This window comes from Homalodisca vitripennis, chromosome 5 (assembly GCF_021130785.1).
Source record: "Homalodisca vitripennis isolate AUS2020 chromosome 5, UT_GWSS_2.1, whole genome shotgun sequence".
NCBI lineage: Eukaryota > Metazoa > Arthropoda > Insecta > Hemiptera > Cicadellidae > Homalodisca > Homalodisca vitripennis.
The window spans coordinates 102,620,337-102,635,746 of NC_060211.1; the positions used below are offsets into that span (position 1 = coordinate 102,620,337).

Genomic DNA, 15,410 nt, shown 5'->3' on the forward strand with positions numbered 1-15,410 from the left:
ATATGGCAAAGTGTTAGATTCCATTCAATGGTTTATAAAAGAACTTGTAAACAGATTTTTGAATGAATTGTTCAATTGTGAATTTACGAGTATTTGAAAATACAATGGGCAAACAAAAAGATTTAAGCTAAAAGAGAGAGTTAAACAACATAGAGCATGTTTAAAATATCAACAAAAAATTTACCCGGGCAAAACATACACTTCTAAGTAGACACTGTTCTTCAAACACAAAATTATTAAAATAAATCCAAAATTATAAAAAATCCTTTATTCTTATGAAACAATTTTGATAAAGAAGTACCAACATAGTTTATTAAATAATGAACCTGGGCCTTTCCAAAATTCACCATTATTGTTTTTGATATATACTTAAATATTAACTTTATTTCTTACATATACATAGACATACATTCTTGGTTTACACATTTTATCTCCTTCTATTTTTCATGACGTGTTTTTATTTTACGGACAAAATTCTTACATTGTTATTGTGACCTCTTTTATTTTAATTATACTGATGACATTTTAAATTCAAAACAAAAGGCCTCCCACAAATAAAAATGTAATTATAAAATTATTATTGGAGTGTTTTTTTTAAAATTAATTAACGAATTATAATAAGAAAGAAGCTTCTAAAAATATAATTACACAATATAACACAGTATATGAAGGCAGTATTACATTGTGTAATTTACAGCTCACACTCATACAGTGTGATTTTGAGAGTTTTATGGATAGTTAAGTGTTAAATCTGGTTTCAGTATTTCTATGAAAAAAAATGGGTCGGTAAGAATACCAACTTTATTTGTAACAAGGGACTTTTACATTTACATACTTTCTTTTCAATAGGACAAACTTTTATAACCTATAAATTATTAACTTTATGAAGTGGTCAAATAATAGAACTAAAATTAAATTAACTGCAATTGTATCAAAATAAATAATTTGTATATACTGTTAACTATTTTTTAAATTATAAAACATGTAACCAACAGCATTATAATTTAGTGCCCATGTTGTATGAACCTGAAAAACTTTAATCAGTGGAGTGATATAACTGAAGATAATTATTTGACAGTGTTAGTGTGAACACTCTTATCTACAGGTCCTGATAGCTCATGGATTAGAGTATAATACTGATTGGACACAGTTCATATAAAATCTGTTAAGATATCAAAAAACTAGACATACCAAGTACCGGAATTGATGGAAAAATATACCGGAAAACAAGAAAATTGAAACACTACAAGAGAAGGATAAATATAAAAGGATTTTATTATGTACTGATAGCCATGGTAGGGACTTTTTGTGTGAGTTTTATTAGACCTGGAGGATGTACAAAAGAAATATTGGACATGTATAACGTTCAGGAAGAAAAACTTAGCTGTGAAGATACAGTATATTAGTGATTATTAGCGGGACCAACGATGTTGCTACTAATGACGCTCAAAAGGCCATCATAAGTATTAAGTCAGTGTTGGAAAAAAGCCTAATTATAAGGTTGTTATAGTAGAACTTCCAGTTAAAAAAGACCTTGTTGAGTGGTCCTGTTTGAACAAAGAGGTGACATGAATAAATGCTCAATTTAAACAACTGAGTGAGCAGCTTGACAACGTTATACTTGTCGAGTTAAGTAAAACTCAAAGGTCCCTGCATACACATCAAGGCATGCACTGTAATAGCCGAGGCAAGGATTGGCTGGCAGAACAGATAGCCAAGGCAGTTAGAGGATGCTCGAAGCATGTGGCAGCACACACCAGCAACACCAACAACAATGAAGTGTTTGGCTCAAGTGACCAGCAGACTCCAGATGTCAGGCACAAGCCAATGGAAAATTCCCTTCCCCTTCCCCATCACCCCTCCAGCTATAAACAGGAAACACCACTAAACTGACATAATGTGTTTCATTTAAATGTACAATGTATTAGAAATAAGTTATATTTATTAGAACTATGGTTAAACGAATTTAAATGTGATGTAATTACTTTAAGTGAAAACTGGTTGTCTATTGAAGAATCTGAATTGTACAACCCCATTAGTTTAATCTAGGTAGTATTTATTGTAGATGTCCTCCTTTAAGTAAAGGTGGTAGTTTCATTTTTGTTAATCAGGGCATTATTTTTAATGTTTTAAGATGTGATATTTTATAGTTTTAACACAGTACTAGTAACTGTTTATCGTACACCTAATTCTAATGTAAATATTTTTTTTTATCATTTAGAGAAATGTCTTGTGCTTTTGAATGATAATTTTAAGAATTTAAAAGTGATATTAACAGGCGGTTTTAATATAACTATTAACAACTTTTCAATTAAACAGAACATTTTTAGAATTTGCTTTGTTCATTTGATTTTGTTTAAACCAGACAGAGACTAGAGAAAAGCTTGTCTAGATAATATTATTACTAATCTTGACAAGAATATTGTAGAATACGAGGTAATAGAACAAAATCTTTCAGACAATGCTGGTGTCTTTGATACTTTTTGTGAAAGGTGACAAGAAGATAACCAGACAAGCTCTTTGATACATGTCAGAAATATCAAAATCGATTATGAATTCAAGAGAAATATTATCTCAAAAATACTGGTTACCATTAATTTCATTTCAAAACATTGAACAAGCATTTGAGTACTTTTATTATTTACTGACAACCTCATTGGAAGAAACCTGAATAGTAAAAAGCATAAAAGGTCAAATAGAAAATGGTTCACACCAGAGTTTAAAAAAATGTAGGGATCTGGTTAAAAAAAAATAATACCGTATGAAAGATTCAAACAAAGTAAAGGTTCGGCCAATGAAAATGTATGTAGAAATATGTATAAAGAATATGAAAAAGTATGGACAAAAAAGTAGAAGAGAAAAGAAATTTTATTGAGAACTATAGAAAAAATTCAAGTAATAGATGCAAGGCAGCTTGGAGTATAATTAGGTCTGAGTCCAGCAATAAAAAAGAAAATTCCGATATTAATATAAAGGCCAATGGTTTTAATGAGTACTTTGTAGGCTCTGTTGCAACACTGACATAAGGAATGTCAAATAATGAAGCAGTTTATTATTTAAACAAATACTTAATAAATTGTAATAGAGAGATTAGACCTTTTACCTGGAAGAGTATTACCGAAGGCAGTATATTAAAATGTATTTCTACACTAAGTACATCAAAGAGTAAGGATTTCTATGGATTTTCTAACAAAATAGTGAAAGAAATAATCGATTTAATTATTGAACCACTCCTACTTTTCAACAGAATGTTGGATGTAGGTATTTTTCCCCAAAGCTTAAGAACAAAAAAATTTGTTCCAGTGTATAAAAAGGGTGAAAATGTAACCCCTATAAGTTTACTGGCCAATTTCTCTATTCCTACTTTTAGTAAAATATTTGAATGGTGCATTAAAGAGCAACTAAATGATAACTTTTATGGAAACAAGTACATTATTTGCAAAGAACAATTTGGATTTAAAAAAAGGTCTTTAACACAATAAAGGCTCTAGAGAATATTATAGAAAAGGTACCGGTATTAGACAACTTTGAAAATAAATTGATCTCTCTGCTACCTTGATTGACTTAACAAAAGCATTTGATTGTATTTCATATATCCTACTCATTGATAAACTGCAAAACTATGAATTAAAAATAAAGAAATCAATTTAGTAAAATTGTATTTAAGTGGAAGAAAACAAATGGTAAATAATAAAAAAATAAGATTTTAAAATCACAGAAAAAGGAGTTCCCCAAGGGTCAGTATTAGGACTTTTCTTTTTATAGTTGCTGTCAATGATTTATTATTTAACATGTCATGTACAACTGTATTATATGCGGATGATACAGCACTTTTAAACTGTACAAAAACTTTACATAATTTAATAACTGAATAAAATAATTCTACGGAAATGGCTCTGGAATGGTTTAGATAAAATGGATTGATGATAAATAATAATAATAAAACTGAAAAATAATTATTTCTCTAAATTGGGAAGTAGTTAAAAATAGTCAGCCCGTTAAATTACTTGGCATTCATCTAGACAGCAAAAGTTGGGACTAACATATTAATAGTCTGTGCAAAATTTTATCTAAGGTTACCTGCTTGTTCAGAAAACTAAAAATTGTGTTAACTTATCGATGTTGATTACAGCCTACAATGCCTTTTTTAATTCTCATCTCCTGTATGGAATTACACTTTGGGGCAATAGCAGCCATGCACATAGAGTGTTTATTTGTACTTAGTTTTTATATGTCATATTTATATATTAAGTTTTAGTTATGAATTTTAATTAATTATTTATTTATGCTTTTAAATATACTATTTTTAGGGTAAATTGTTAAATATTGCTGCTTTGAATTTGTCTATAGCATGGGAATTGTTTAGTGACAGTAAAATATCTTCAATTGTTATATTGTTATTAAAATATCTTCTGTTGTTAGTTAAATAGTTATTGGATTTGAACTCTGTAGAAATTTCTTCGTCGGACAAGGAAAGGGGGACTTTTATTTCAGAAAGTTCTTTGATTTCAGAAGGGTAAAAAGGAAGGTACAGCACTTTTACACTTTAAAAATGTCTGACTATGGCACGGTAGTCACCAGAAATAGAAACATTATTTTGTTAGTGCTAACATTAGTTATAGGGTAATAATCTTATAGAATATGAGATGAGGAAGATTTTTATTTTGTAATCTTTACTAGTTTGAAATCTTTGTTATGTTTACAGAAATAATTTTGCTTAACTTCATCCTTGTTGTGTTGATGTGTATTCTTAAAAAAAAATGGTTGGTTCCATTTGAAATAGTTTATTATGAGTGTGAGCAAAACCTGCCTTATGACATACAATGCTTAAATTTGGAAATATAGGTTTCCAGTTCCAGTATCGGGTTTGGAATCATATCAACTGATGGTCAATGTAGTTAACTGAAAAAGTAAGTAAAAACTGTAATACAAAAATAAAGTAATTATAAATTCCAAAAATATCAAGAACAAAAGCATAACAAATTAATTTTGCTGTTACTTATACTAAAACAGTTCAATGTTTTTGTTATGTTTAAATTAATATACAAACACTAAGAGGAGAATACTTCATTGAATACAAGCAAGTACATTACACTCCCTAGCTCACTGGAAACAGGTAGTTCTATTTTCCGGTTTCTATCTGTGGTGGCAATTTTAAATTCTATAATACGATATTGATTATACCAACAGCTCATTACTTTACTGAATTTTATGTTCAGATATTTTCTACCAATATTAGATATTATGACTGTGTTAAAAAGTTGTAATTGTTCATATTATGGTTTTATAACAACTAACTGAATCCCAATGTATTATATGTTCGGCTCTTAAACTGAAGCCCCCCACACACTACCGGACCAGACCTTCAGACCAGACCGTCTGGTCTGGTGTCAGGCACTTGTCGTATCGTGTGTGGGGCTGTCTGCGGACCGATTTTCTCGGACCAGACTGTCTGCATGTCTGATGGTTGAACCCTCCGACCACCGACGGTCTGAGGTTCCCCCACCACTATTTTTTGTCCGGTCTGTGAGTGTGTAGCGCTGTCTGTCGGATGGCCGACCGTCGCGACAGTCTTCATCCATCTGTTGCAGTGAGTGTTGCTGTTCTAGCGCAACATCGTGATGTCTTCACAGCAATCCCAACCGAACAATGAAGCTGAAAAAGAGGTTTTAGTGGAGCTTATTGAGTCACTAAAAGAGAACCGATGTTTGTGGGACACTAAGTGCGATGCCTATGCGAATAGGGATCTACGGAGGGCAGCACATGGTTCGCTGTTGGAGATATACAAAAAATTCCAACCGAATGCAACAATTGACCTGCTCAAGAAGAAGATAGAAAAATCTCAAGTGCAGTTTCAGACGGGAATTGAGGAAGGTAAGCTTCGTACGGGGATCTTATTGTTAGTAATGAGATGAGTACAGACATAATAGAAGCATGTTCTAAGTTACTATAATGTAGATAGTCAGTAAAAATATACTCGAAAACAGTCTTAACGGTATTTTATTTCGAGTATTTCTCAGTATTTATAAACTTCTTTTCATTTCTGGAACTAAAACTAATAAGTCTAAAACTAACCTCGTGGCTGTTATCGTCTGGAAAAGAAAAATTAATTTTAAAATACCTGCCATTTTTTATTACTTCCAAGTAGTATTTTAAAATCAGTTTATTATGTACAATACCTGATGGGGATTGCAAATAAATTATTTTGCACACGATTAGTATTTTAATAAGGATATAATGATTACAAAGGGGAACATACATTTCCCCTAATAGTAAGCTAATAATAACAAAATAATTGAAATTAAACATTTATTGCAGGTAAGAGCCAGTGAAACAACTGGAGCTGGCAGCAGCCAGATATATACACCACGTCTCTGGTTCTATGAACTCATGTCATTCTTGGAAGAGAAGGAGATGATCAGAGAAGGATTGGATACTCTGGAAGAAGACGAGTCACAAATGGATGCTGTGGTAAGCAATTAGCAAAATCACGTTATTGCGCTCTTAACATATCCTCTTGAAACGTAAGGGCTCCTTTGTCGTAGTAGTAGTCAAGAAAAACATTTTCGAATGTTCTTTCCTTGTTTAGAAACAGTTCTTACACTCGATTGCTGCATTGGTGCCAAGGACCGCACCTCACGCCAATCCCCAGGTCGTAACTGCATTGTAACTGTCTTCGTAACTCCTCCCAGTTGCCAGATATCGGAGAGTTACAATCAGCCTCTCCTCAGCACTCACAGAACTTCTAAGTGTTCTTTTTCTCAATGAAAGGCTTAACCATATATAGTAAATCAGTAAAACACTGCTCGTCCATTCGCAAAACATTTCTAAAATCACTCTCGTCCAGTTCTTTTAACAGATTTAAGTGTGTAAACCTTTTTCGATCATGAAGCCACTGCTTAGCCCATATTTTCCGTTTCTTCCGGCGTTTTTTCCTCAGTTATCAACATACAACTAAGAGCTAAACCTATTTTCTGGTTCCTAGACAACACTGGTGCCATGACGTACAGGTGTTCTCATCACGGTGTCTCAACTACGAATGTTTGGTCTGGGAGTGTGTAGAGCCGTCCAAGACGGCATGCTTGCAGCCAGACGGTCTGGTCTAAAGGTCTGGTCCGGTAGTGTGTGGGGCTTTTGAGGACATGCAATTCTCTAAACTGATGTAAATACCTAATTTGTTAATATTATTTATAAAACTCTTATTTTACTTATAATTGTGTAACTGTGTAGTTTTATGACTTAGTAATATAAACATGAAATTACTAACATAGACATAAAAGGTAGTACTAAGTAGTTGTGTTACATGACTTAAATCGTACTTACTAAACATTAATAGTTTGATATTATTCTTAGAAAAATATGAATCATTTTAGCTATACAAAGTCCGTGCAATTTTTATAGAATTACTAAAAATCTACATAGTTTATGCAGAATGGTAAAAAAGTCCCGGAACGGTTTAATATATTTTTTACCAATATAGATAAAGTAATGAGACTTGGTATATCAATAATAGCCATAAATGTCTAGTTTTTTAAGGTATTAAAACTTTTTTATCCCTTATGGGGGATGGCCCACGAGGAGTCAGACAAAATTCTTAAATAGCAGCAAAGGTCGAGTTTTATATCAAATTAAAGGTCTTAGTTAGTAGAACACATTGCCGCAAACCGGACCTCAAAAGGTTCACTCTAACTGAAATGGTGGCGTTTTAAAGTTATTCGTCATTTATCCAAATAAGTCATTCTCTTACATTAAGATAACATTAATTTAATAATTAGAATTGAAAATTTAGTACTTACAGTTATAGAAAGTGTTCAAAATGTTGTCCAAGTTTCTCTTGGCAATAGCCCAATCTGTGGTAGAAGCCTTCAATAACTTTTTGAATCATCTCAGGAGGTATTTGATGAGTTTCCTCTGTTATGCGGTGAATTCGTTCTTCTGTGTTGGCAGGCTTAGTTAAAAAAACCCTTTGTTTTAAATAACCCCATAAAAAGAAATCAAGAGGATTTAGATCAGGTGATCTAGGTGGCCACTTTATTGCTCCCCTACGTCCTATCCAACGATTGCGAAACTCTCTGTCAAGCAGCGCTCGTACTTGTAAAGCATAATGAGGTGGTGCACCATCCTGTTGAAACCATACTGTGTTATAATTTCGACCCAACACAGCACGTAAAGCTGGTATAATGGTTTCTCTCAACATCAATTCATATGTCACCCCATTCAAATTTCCATTGATTATGAAAGGTCCAACAATATGATTGCCAACAATCCCAGCCCACACGTTAACTTTTTCAGGTTTCTGGGTATGGCTTTCCCTCATCCAGTGAGGATTGTCGTCGCTCCAATAACGACAGTTATGCCTACTTACATCGCCATGAAGTGTAAAGGTAGCTTCGTCTGAAAATACAACTTTTGCTAAGAAATTTCGATCTTGTACATATCTATTCATCATTGTCTCACAAAATTCCACTCTTCTGTCAAAATCGTCTTCCGAAAGCTCCTGGACCAATCCGACCTTATACGGATAATAGTGGTTTTGTTTTAAAACGTTTAACACTGAAACATGGCTTATTCCGTGATTAGTTGCTGCAGTTCTTGTTGATGTGTGTGGCTCTTCGATGAAACTTTGTAATACTTCTATGGATGCATTTTCGTCAGTAGCAGATAAAGGTCTACCACTTCTTGGACGGTCTTTAACATTGCCGGTATCTAGAAATCGTTGGACTGTTCTACAGACGGTAGACTTTGATATTGGTGGCCGGCCCGGAAATGTGTCATTAAATAAATGCACAACTTCGTCATATGATCGTACACGGTCACCATACCCCCTCATCATAAGCAGGTTTATTCTCTCAGTCTCAGTCAAAGACATCCCTATCACAAGATTCACAACTAGTCACTGTTAACAATTAAATTAAACCCAATCTACACTTTACAAATCTTAACTTAAGATCGACTTTGTAACAGCTCATGAGGAAAATTAAGTTTCCTGTCTAAACGCATTCTACCCTCAGAATGATAAGATACGCAGTTAATGACCCTGCAGTTGGACTTTCAACAGGATGAATGTCAAAAACAACTTTCACTGAATAGAAAGGATGTAAACACTAATGAGTTTTCAAGACCAATACACTATCCCGGAAATCCCATTGTTGCAATGAATGTTGCCAACACAGAAGAACTAATTCATCGCATCACAGATAAATGATGAATAACTTTAAAACGCCGCCATTTCAGTTAGAGTGAACCATTTGAGGTCCGGTTTGCGGCAATGTGTTCTACTAACTAAGACCTTTAATTTGATATAAAACTTGACCTATGCTGCTATTTAAGAATTTTGTCTGACTCCTGGGCTGAATTTTGGGGAATTTTGTGGGTCGTCCCCCATAAGGGATAAAAAAGTTTTAATACCTTAAAAAACTAGACATTTATGGCTATTATTGATATACCAAGTCTCATTACTTTATCTATATTCGTAAAAAATATATTAAACCGTTCCGGGACTTTTTTACCATTCTGTATATACACTTATACCTACACAAAAATGGAGACATTATAACAATAATTAGGTATATTTCCACAACAATCATAAAATAAATTATGCTATATCTGATGTATTTCAAATCAAGATTGTACTTAGACATCATTCTTGATATTTATAATTGTCTTTAAAAATCTGTAGTGCATTTACTTGCACTGAATTTAAAGAAACTCATACATGATTTCAAATTATTAAACGAATATGTAAATACTGCTGCAGTATAGTAAGTGGCCTCCATCACAATCAAATCAGGGAACTAAATTATCCGTTTTGAAATGCCTTAACTATTAAATAAAAAAACATTATAACTATTATAGTTATTTACAATTATTTATTCGCCAAACTTATTTGAAACGAAAATGAAATGTATTAAATAGACTATTATACAATAATACATTAAAATATATTAAATGGTTTTTAATCTACATTTTAAAATTTAATATGAATTCTAAATAGATAAACAAAAATACAATAATATTATGAAGAAGATAATACAAAGATTTAGTGACTAATTGCTTCCAACCTGTCTTGCAATATTTGTTTACTATACAAATTGTACAGATAGACCCTTCATGGCATAGGTAAATATGGATCTATGTAATGCAATATTAACGAAAATGAATTTTTGAATTGTTATAATTTTGGACATTATTTTCATAAACATAAATTTATGTTTAAGGTTCTACTTTACATTAGCCACATTACCTATATTAATTCCAACCACTTTTATCAATTTCTTAAAATAGTATAATTTTATTTCCAGTAAAATTTTTTAGGCGGTTACAATTCATAATTGCACAATAACTTATATGTTTGAAATTTGGATTATATCTCAAATAATCCATCAATTTAGGGGACAGAGGGGAATCAGGGTTCCTGGGTGGGGGAAATAATAAGCTAAGGAGGAGTAGGCATTTGTGGAGAGGATAATTAGGATACCAACATACAGGCAAAACAAGTACATGGCATTTTATAAGTCAGAGCATTTTTAAAACAGGTTATACCTTTATAGTTATTTTTACCCGTTTCATGATTGGTCAGATTTTAAAAGACGTTGTTCTTTGTGTGTTTTGTTGTGGCCATTAGTTATTTTGTATTCACGTTTTCTTCAGTTTGGTTTTCAAAACATTCTACAGTTACATATCCTGGAGGTTTTACCTAATATCATATGTGCAGTGGGTGTTCCGTGAAGTTATTTGAATATGTTCCAATGAACAATTCAATAATGAGTTTTAAATGCGTTTTCCTTGTGTATAATATGTGGCAGCCACTGACCGTTAGCTAAGGATACATTGTTGTTTTAGACGGGTCACTAAATCAAAGAAAGAGGAATTAAATATTCTGTAAGTTTCTATTATTTTATGATTTTTTACAATTTTAATTGTTTGAAATTTTATTGGGGTAGGGTACGATAAGCGGACGCGGTTTTTTATATCAAAGAATGTAATCATCAATACCTAATATTCTCATCTCAAATCCTAGACTATCAATCAATATAAAACTATCTATAGTCCTCAATAACAATCATATGTTTTAAATTAAAATATGAATTTAATATTTACAGTGATCAAACAAATAATCATAACCAAAATTAGGAAAACTGAAGACGACCATATTTGCTCCTCTCACAGTTACTGTTGTTTCTTTTCCACAAATTTCACATAATAGGTTTTTCGGTATGAGTCCAACATGTTGAAGTCACGAAAAACATGTCATCATCTTTCAAAGCAATGTTGTGTAGTTTTCTAAAATTGACTGCCATTTTTAATAATCAAATGTTACTTATATAAAATTGAAATATTACATTATGAGTATTATTTGAAAGTGTTTACAGCTGTTGATATAGATTATTTAAGTTAATTGTTCAAAAGAATTAATCAGTATTGATTGATTATATCGATGGTTATGATAAAGTAATATCGTTTGCCAATTTTGATATAAAAAACCGGGTCCGCTTATCGTACCCTACCCTTTTATTGTTTTAATTCTTTTGTTGGCCCCTGAGTAGACCATTTTTATAAATCAGATCACATAGAAAGAACTTAAGGTAGGGCAGAAATGAGCACTCATGTGATCTGAGCATGAATTTAGGTACTATCTCGAGGATGTTATTTTTGCCAGAAGTGTGGGATGATGCTGAGCCTGCACCGACACCCAGGGGCATTTTAGTTCAGGCTTTGTCACATAATCAAAGCTTGAATTTAAGTACTATCTCGAGGATATTTTTTGCCCAAAGTAGGAACTGAAGTCCGCTCCAATGGCCAGGGACATTCCTGACACAATTTCAGTAATTATTTACGCTTTCCTCCCTTTAATATCTATTCTACTACTCTCCTATTAATTTATTCTTTTATTTAAAGATAAAATATTGACAAATAGTTTAAAGTGGCTAAAGTAAATATGTACCAAGTTTAAATGGATTATTATACTCTTCCTAAATAATTAAGTATTTACCTTCAAATTACTTTCTGGACAGGATTGGTTCAGTAGTACATTCAATAAACATGCAACTTCTAGACCTAAATAGGTCTACTCTACAATTTAACCTTTTTTATTTTCAGGGAATATTTTGAAATATAACCTTTATATCTCCAAATACTTCTTTAGGTTCTTGGTCTGCGTTAATTCGATGTACCAATTCTTTTTTGTTGAAGTGCTCAATGATCGGCATAGAAACATTCAAATACGTTTGCATCCTCTTCTTAAGGCTTTCTTCATTGTCGTCTGTTCTGCCACTTCCGTGTACCCCTCGTTTTAAGCACCTCTGGACACAGATATCTTCAGGACAATCAAAGAACAACACAAATAGAAGTTCTACTTTTTCAGCCATAACCTTATTCCATCCCTCTAGATTGTCTTTATCTATGGGAAAACCATCAATTACAAATTTTTGTTTTCCAGAGTTTTGCATTGCTGTCTCGATTAACTTACAGGTGATTTCCACAGGAACAATCGTACCATTTCTGAAATACTCATCTATCAGTTCACCTAATTTACCAGGTTTACTTCTTTCTTCACGTAATAAATCACCGGCTGATATATGCACAAATCCAAACTCTTTGGCAATATTAGCACATTGAGTTCCTTTACCAGCACCGGGCCTTCCCAAAACAAAGACTACTTTAGGCTTTAAGACATCAACCATGTTAAAAATGTGTTTACAAACTTGAACAACAAAATTCTGTCTCATGTACAATTTACATAAGGATGACTAAAGAGTGACAGTACGTCGATAAGCACTTTAAAAATTACTTCTTTTTCTTTAACAAACTTGTATTTATTTACAAACTGTTCAATTTTAGAAGAACGATAAGTATAAAGGAACACCATTAACAATTAAAATTGAGTGATATGATAACCATTGTTAGCACTAACGTAATTAATTCAAAACCTAAAAGGTAGTTCCAGGATAGCAGATCGATTGAGTTTTTACACATCTTCAGAATTATCTAGTAGATTTATTGCAAAGTGGTTTAGGTTATCTAATCTTTAAAGATTATTGCAACTGAATTTGATAATTTCTTCTTTGACGGTTGGGATGTTTAAATCTTGATGTGACATTTTATTGGATACATACCAAGGCGCTTTTGCAATTTCTCTTAACAACCTTGATTGATACCGTTGAAGTATCTCCAGATTTCAATTGCTTGCTGTGTTTCATAACTGCACACCATATGTCCATACAGGTTTTAGGATAGTTTTGAATAATAGTAACTTGGTCTTTAAACTGAGTTTTGATTTAAATCCGAGTAGCTAATTCACTTTATTTGTTTTTAAATTTTGCTGAGTTCTCGTCAAAATTTCGGATATAAGAATTCTATTCCAACGCATGCTTAGATAATTTACTTCAGTTACTTGTAAATGAGCGTCATTCGATGTAACTGAAGGACAAGAATTTTTATTCAGTATAATCGTGAAGTGAACTGATTCATTGTCTTTAATATACTATGCCTTAAATCAATTAGTAATTGCATGTAAGGTCTGTTGTAAGTAATGAGATGCTAAAACACAACCTGACAAAACTACTGTATCATCTGCAAAAGTTGCAATTTGTGTATGTTCATATTTTGGGGGGTCAGAGATATATAGTAAGTATAAAAATGGACCAAGTACACGTCTTTGAGGAATTCAGGATTCTACTGAATGTACCTGATAATTTTATATAATAGACCAGTATGCCACACCTTATCAAAACTACTTCAGACTGTTTGAATTTTCGTAACGGAAAATTGAGTTGAACTGGAGAGTCTAAATACTTATGTATTACCTCTTCGTTGTTTACAAAAGCGTCATTTGATTTGGAAACATTCGGGAAATATTCTGAAAATGCCTCCGATTTTTCAATGGTACTTTTCGTCCAATTTCCATTAGTTTTTAAAAGAGGGTAAATTTATGTCTTAGGCTGCTTATCTTTTTTTAGTTACTTTTCATGACGAATAGTCTATAGCTTCGGTTTCTGAGAGAGACTTGGTCTTCAAACCACTGTTTTTGTAATATTAAACAATCTTTTCGGATGTTGAGCTGCCTTGCTGAAGTTTGTCTTATCGTTTGGGTTTATGTTTTGCCATATTCTTTTTAATCTTCTTTCCTCAGCGATTTTCCTCTTGGTGTAGTTAGGGTAATATAACCCTATATTGTCGACTTTTGAAAAACGGCGTAAGGGTCTTTGGCAGAACATTGCAAACCATTAATGAAATAGTCGGTAACATTTCATGTAACTTTTTAAAAATACTTCTGTGGTAATTGAGGTATAATCGGCGAATGATCTGAAGAAAGATTAGGGCAGGATATGACATTTGTGTAGTTTTGATTAATACCTTTTGTAACAAATCTGAAATTGTTAAGTGTATATCAGTTTGCCAGTATGCATATAGGTTCGCCTGTAGAAAGACGATTGCAATGATTATAGTTTTGAACCTTTAATAGTTGTCGTCCTCTAGGTGTGGTTAATCGAGAACCCCATTCTTGGCGTTTCCTGCTGTAATCACCTCCTGCTATAAATTTATTCCCTAATGTGGTGAAATACTGTTCAAATTGTTGTTTGGTTATACCATGTCTGGATGGCCGATAAATTACTAAAAACGTATTAGGGCTTAACCATTCTTCAAGAACAATGCTGAAAACTTAAAGGTGATTCTCTGTAAAGGAGGGTAGTGCATAATGGGTGTCTAACTAAAATGGTACTACTCCTATGGACCGTGTTGTCAGGATGATTAGTATAGTATAATGTGTAGTTAGGAATTTTGAAATAACGTGAAATACGTTTCTGAAATAAGTAAGAAGTCTGAGTTATGTTGGGTCATTTTACACAACATATTTAGTTCTTAATCAGCTATTATTTTAGGCCAAGGCAGTCCAAGCTATTTATTTTATTCTTATAAATAAACAAAGATATTTGTAATTATCTTTTTTAACATACATTATTAATACATTGCTGCCATAGGACAATTAAAATAGTTTACCTTATACAATAATTGTTGACTTTAAATCCCTTGCTATTTTTCAACCGTATGCTGTAAGGAAGGACAACTGCCACAATTGTAGACAGTCATGAGTAATACTCACAGCCGCTCTGCAAAATGCGATACCGAAAAGACTTGCACAAACACACAACCTGGTTTTTTAATAAGTACAGGAATCTTTTCTAACAAAGAAATTGATTTTCAGCCACGCTAATTTTGTGTGGAGGTCCAAATGGGAGGGCATCACAAGGGTTAACATTATGAATCCCATTTTTCTGAGATTATATTTTTCTGAGCATTCAATACTTAAAACCGACCATTAAACACAAATAATAGTTATATTACTGCCAGCTGTAAAAAAACTAAGTCTCCAATTTGTGTGTATACATGGTTAGTTGGCGCTGATTTTG

At 32.5% G+C, this 15,410-nt stretch overlaps 1 protein-coding gene across 3 annotated transcripts; it reads right to left on the reverse strand.

The window, feature by feature from the left end:
• Positions 1-598: 598 nt before the first annotated feature.
• LOC124362592 (UMP-CMP kinase-like) lies at positions 599-13,384 on the reverse strand. Of its 3 annotated transcripts, none has more exons than XR_006922479.1 (2): positions 11,993-13,382; positions 599-1,865 (listed from the first exon to the last, which is right to left on the reverse strand). XR_006922479.1 is itself a non-coding variant. In XM_046817237.1 (2 exons), exons 1-2 carry the CDS (start codon positions 12,726-12,728, stop codon positions 1,854-1,856), a joined length of 621 nt encoding a protein of 206 aa, XP_046673193.1. In that variant the 5' UTR covers positions 12,729-13,384; the 3' UTR covers positions 599-1,853. The 3 variants fall into 3 exon arrangements, 1 of the variants encoding a protein (XP_046673193.1); XM_046817237.1 differs by having other exon boundaries at positions 12,120-13,384; XR_006922478.1 differs by lacking the exon at positions 599-1,865 and adding an exon at positions 4,643-4,902.
• Between the last annotated feature and the right edge of the window lie 2,026 nt (positions 13,385-15,410).

Excerpts from the sequence above, each read along its gene's own strand:
- LOC124362592 (XM_046817237.1), bottom strand. The coding sequence starts at position 12,728 with ATGAGACAGAATTTTGTTGTTCAAGTTTGTAAACACATTTTTAACATG.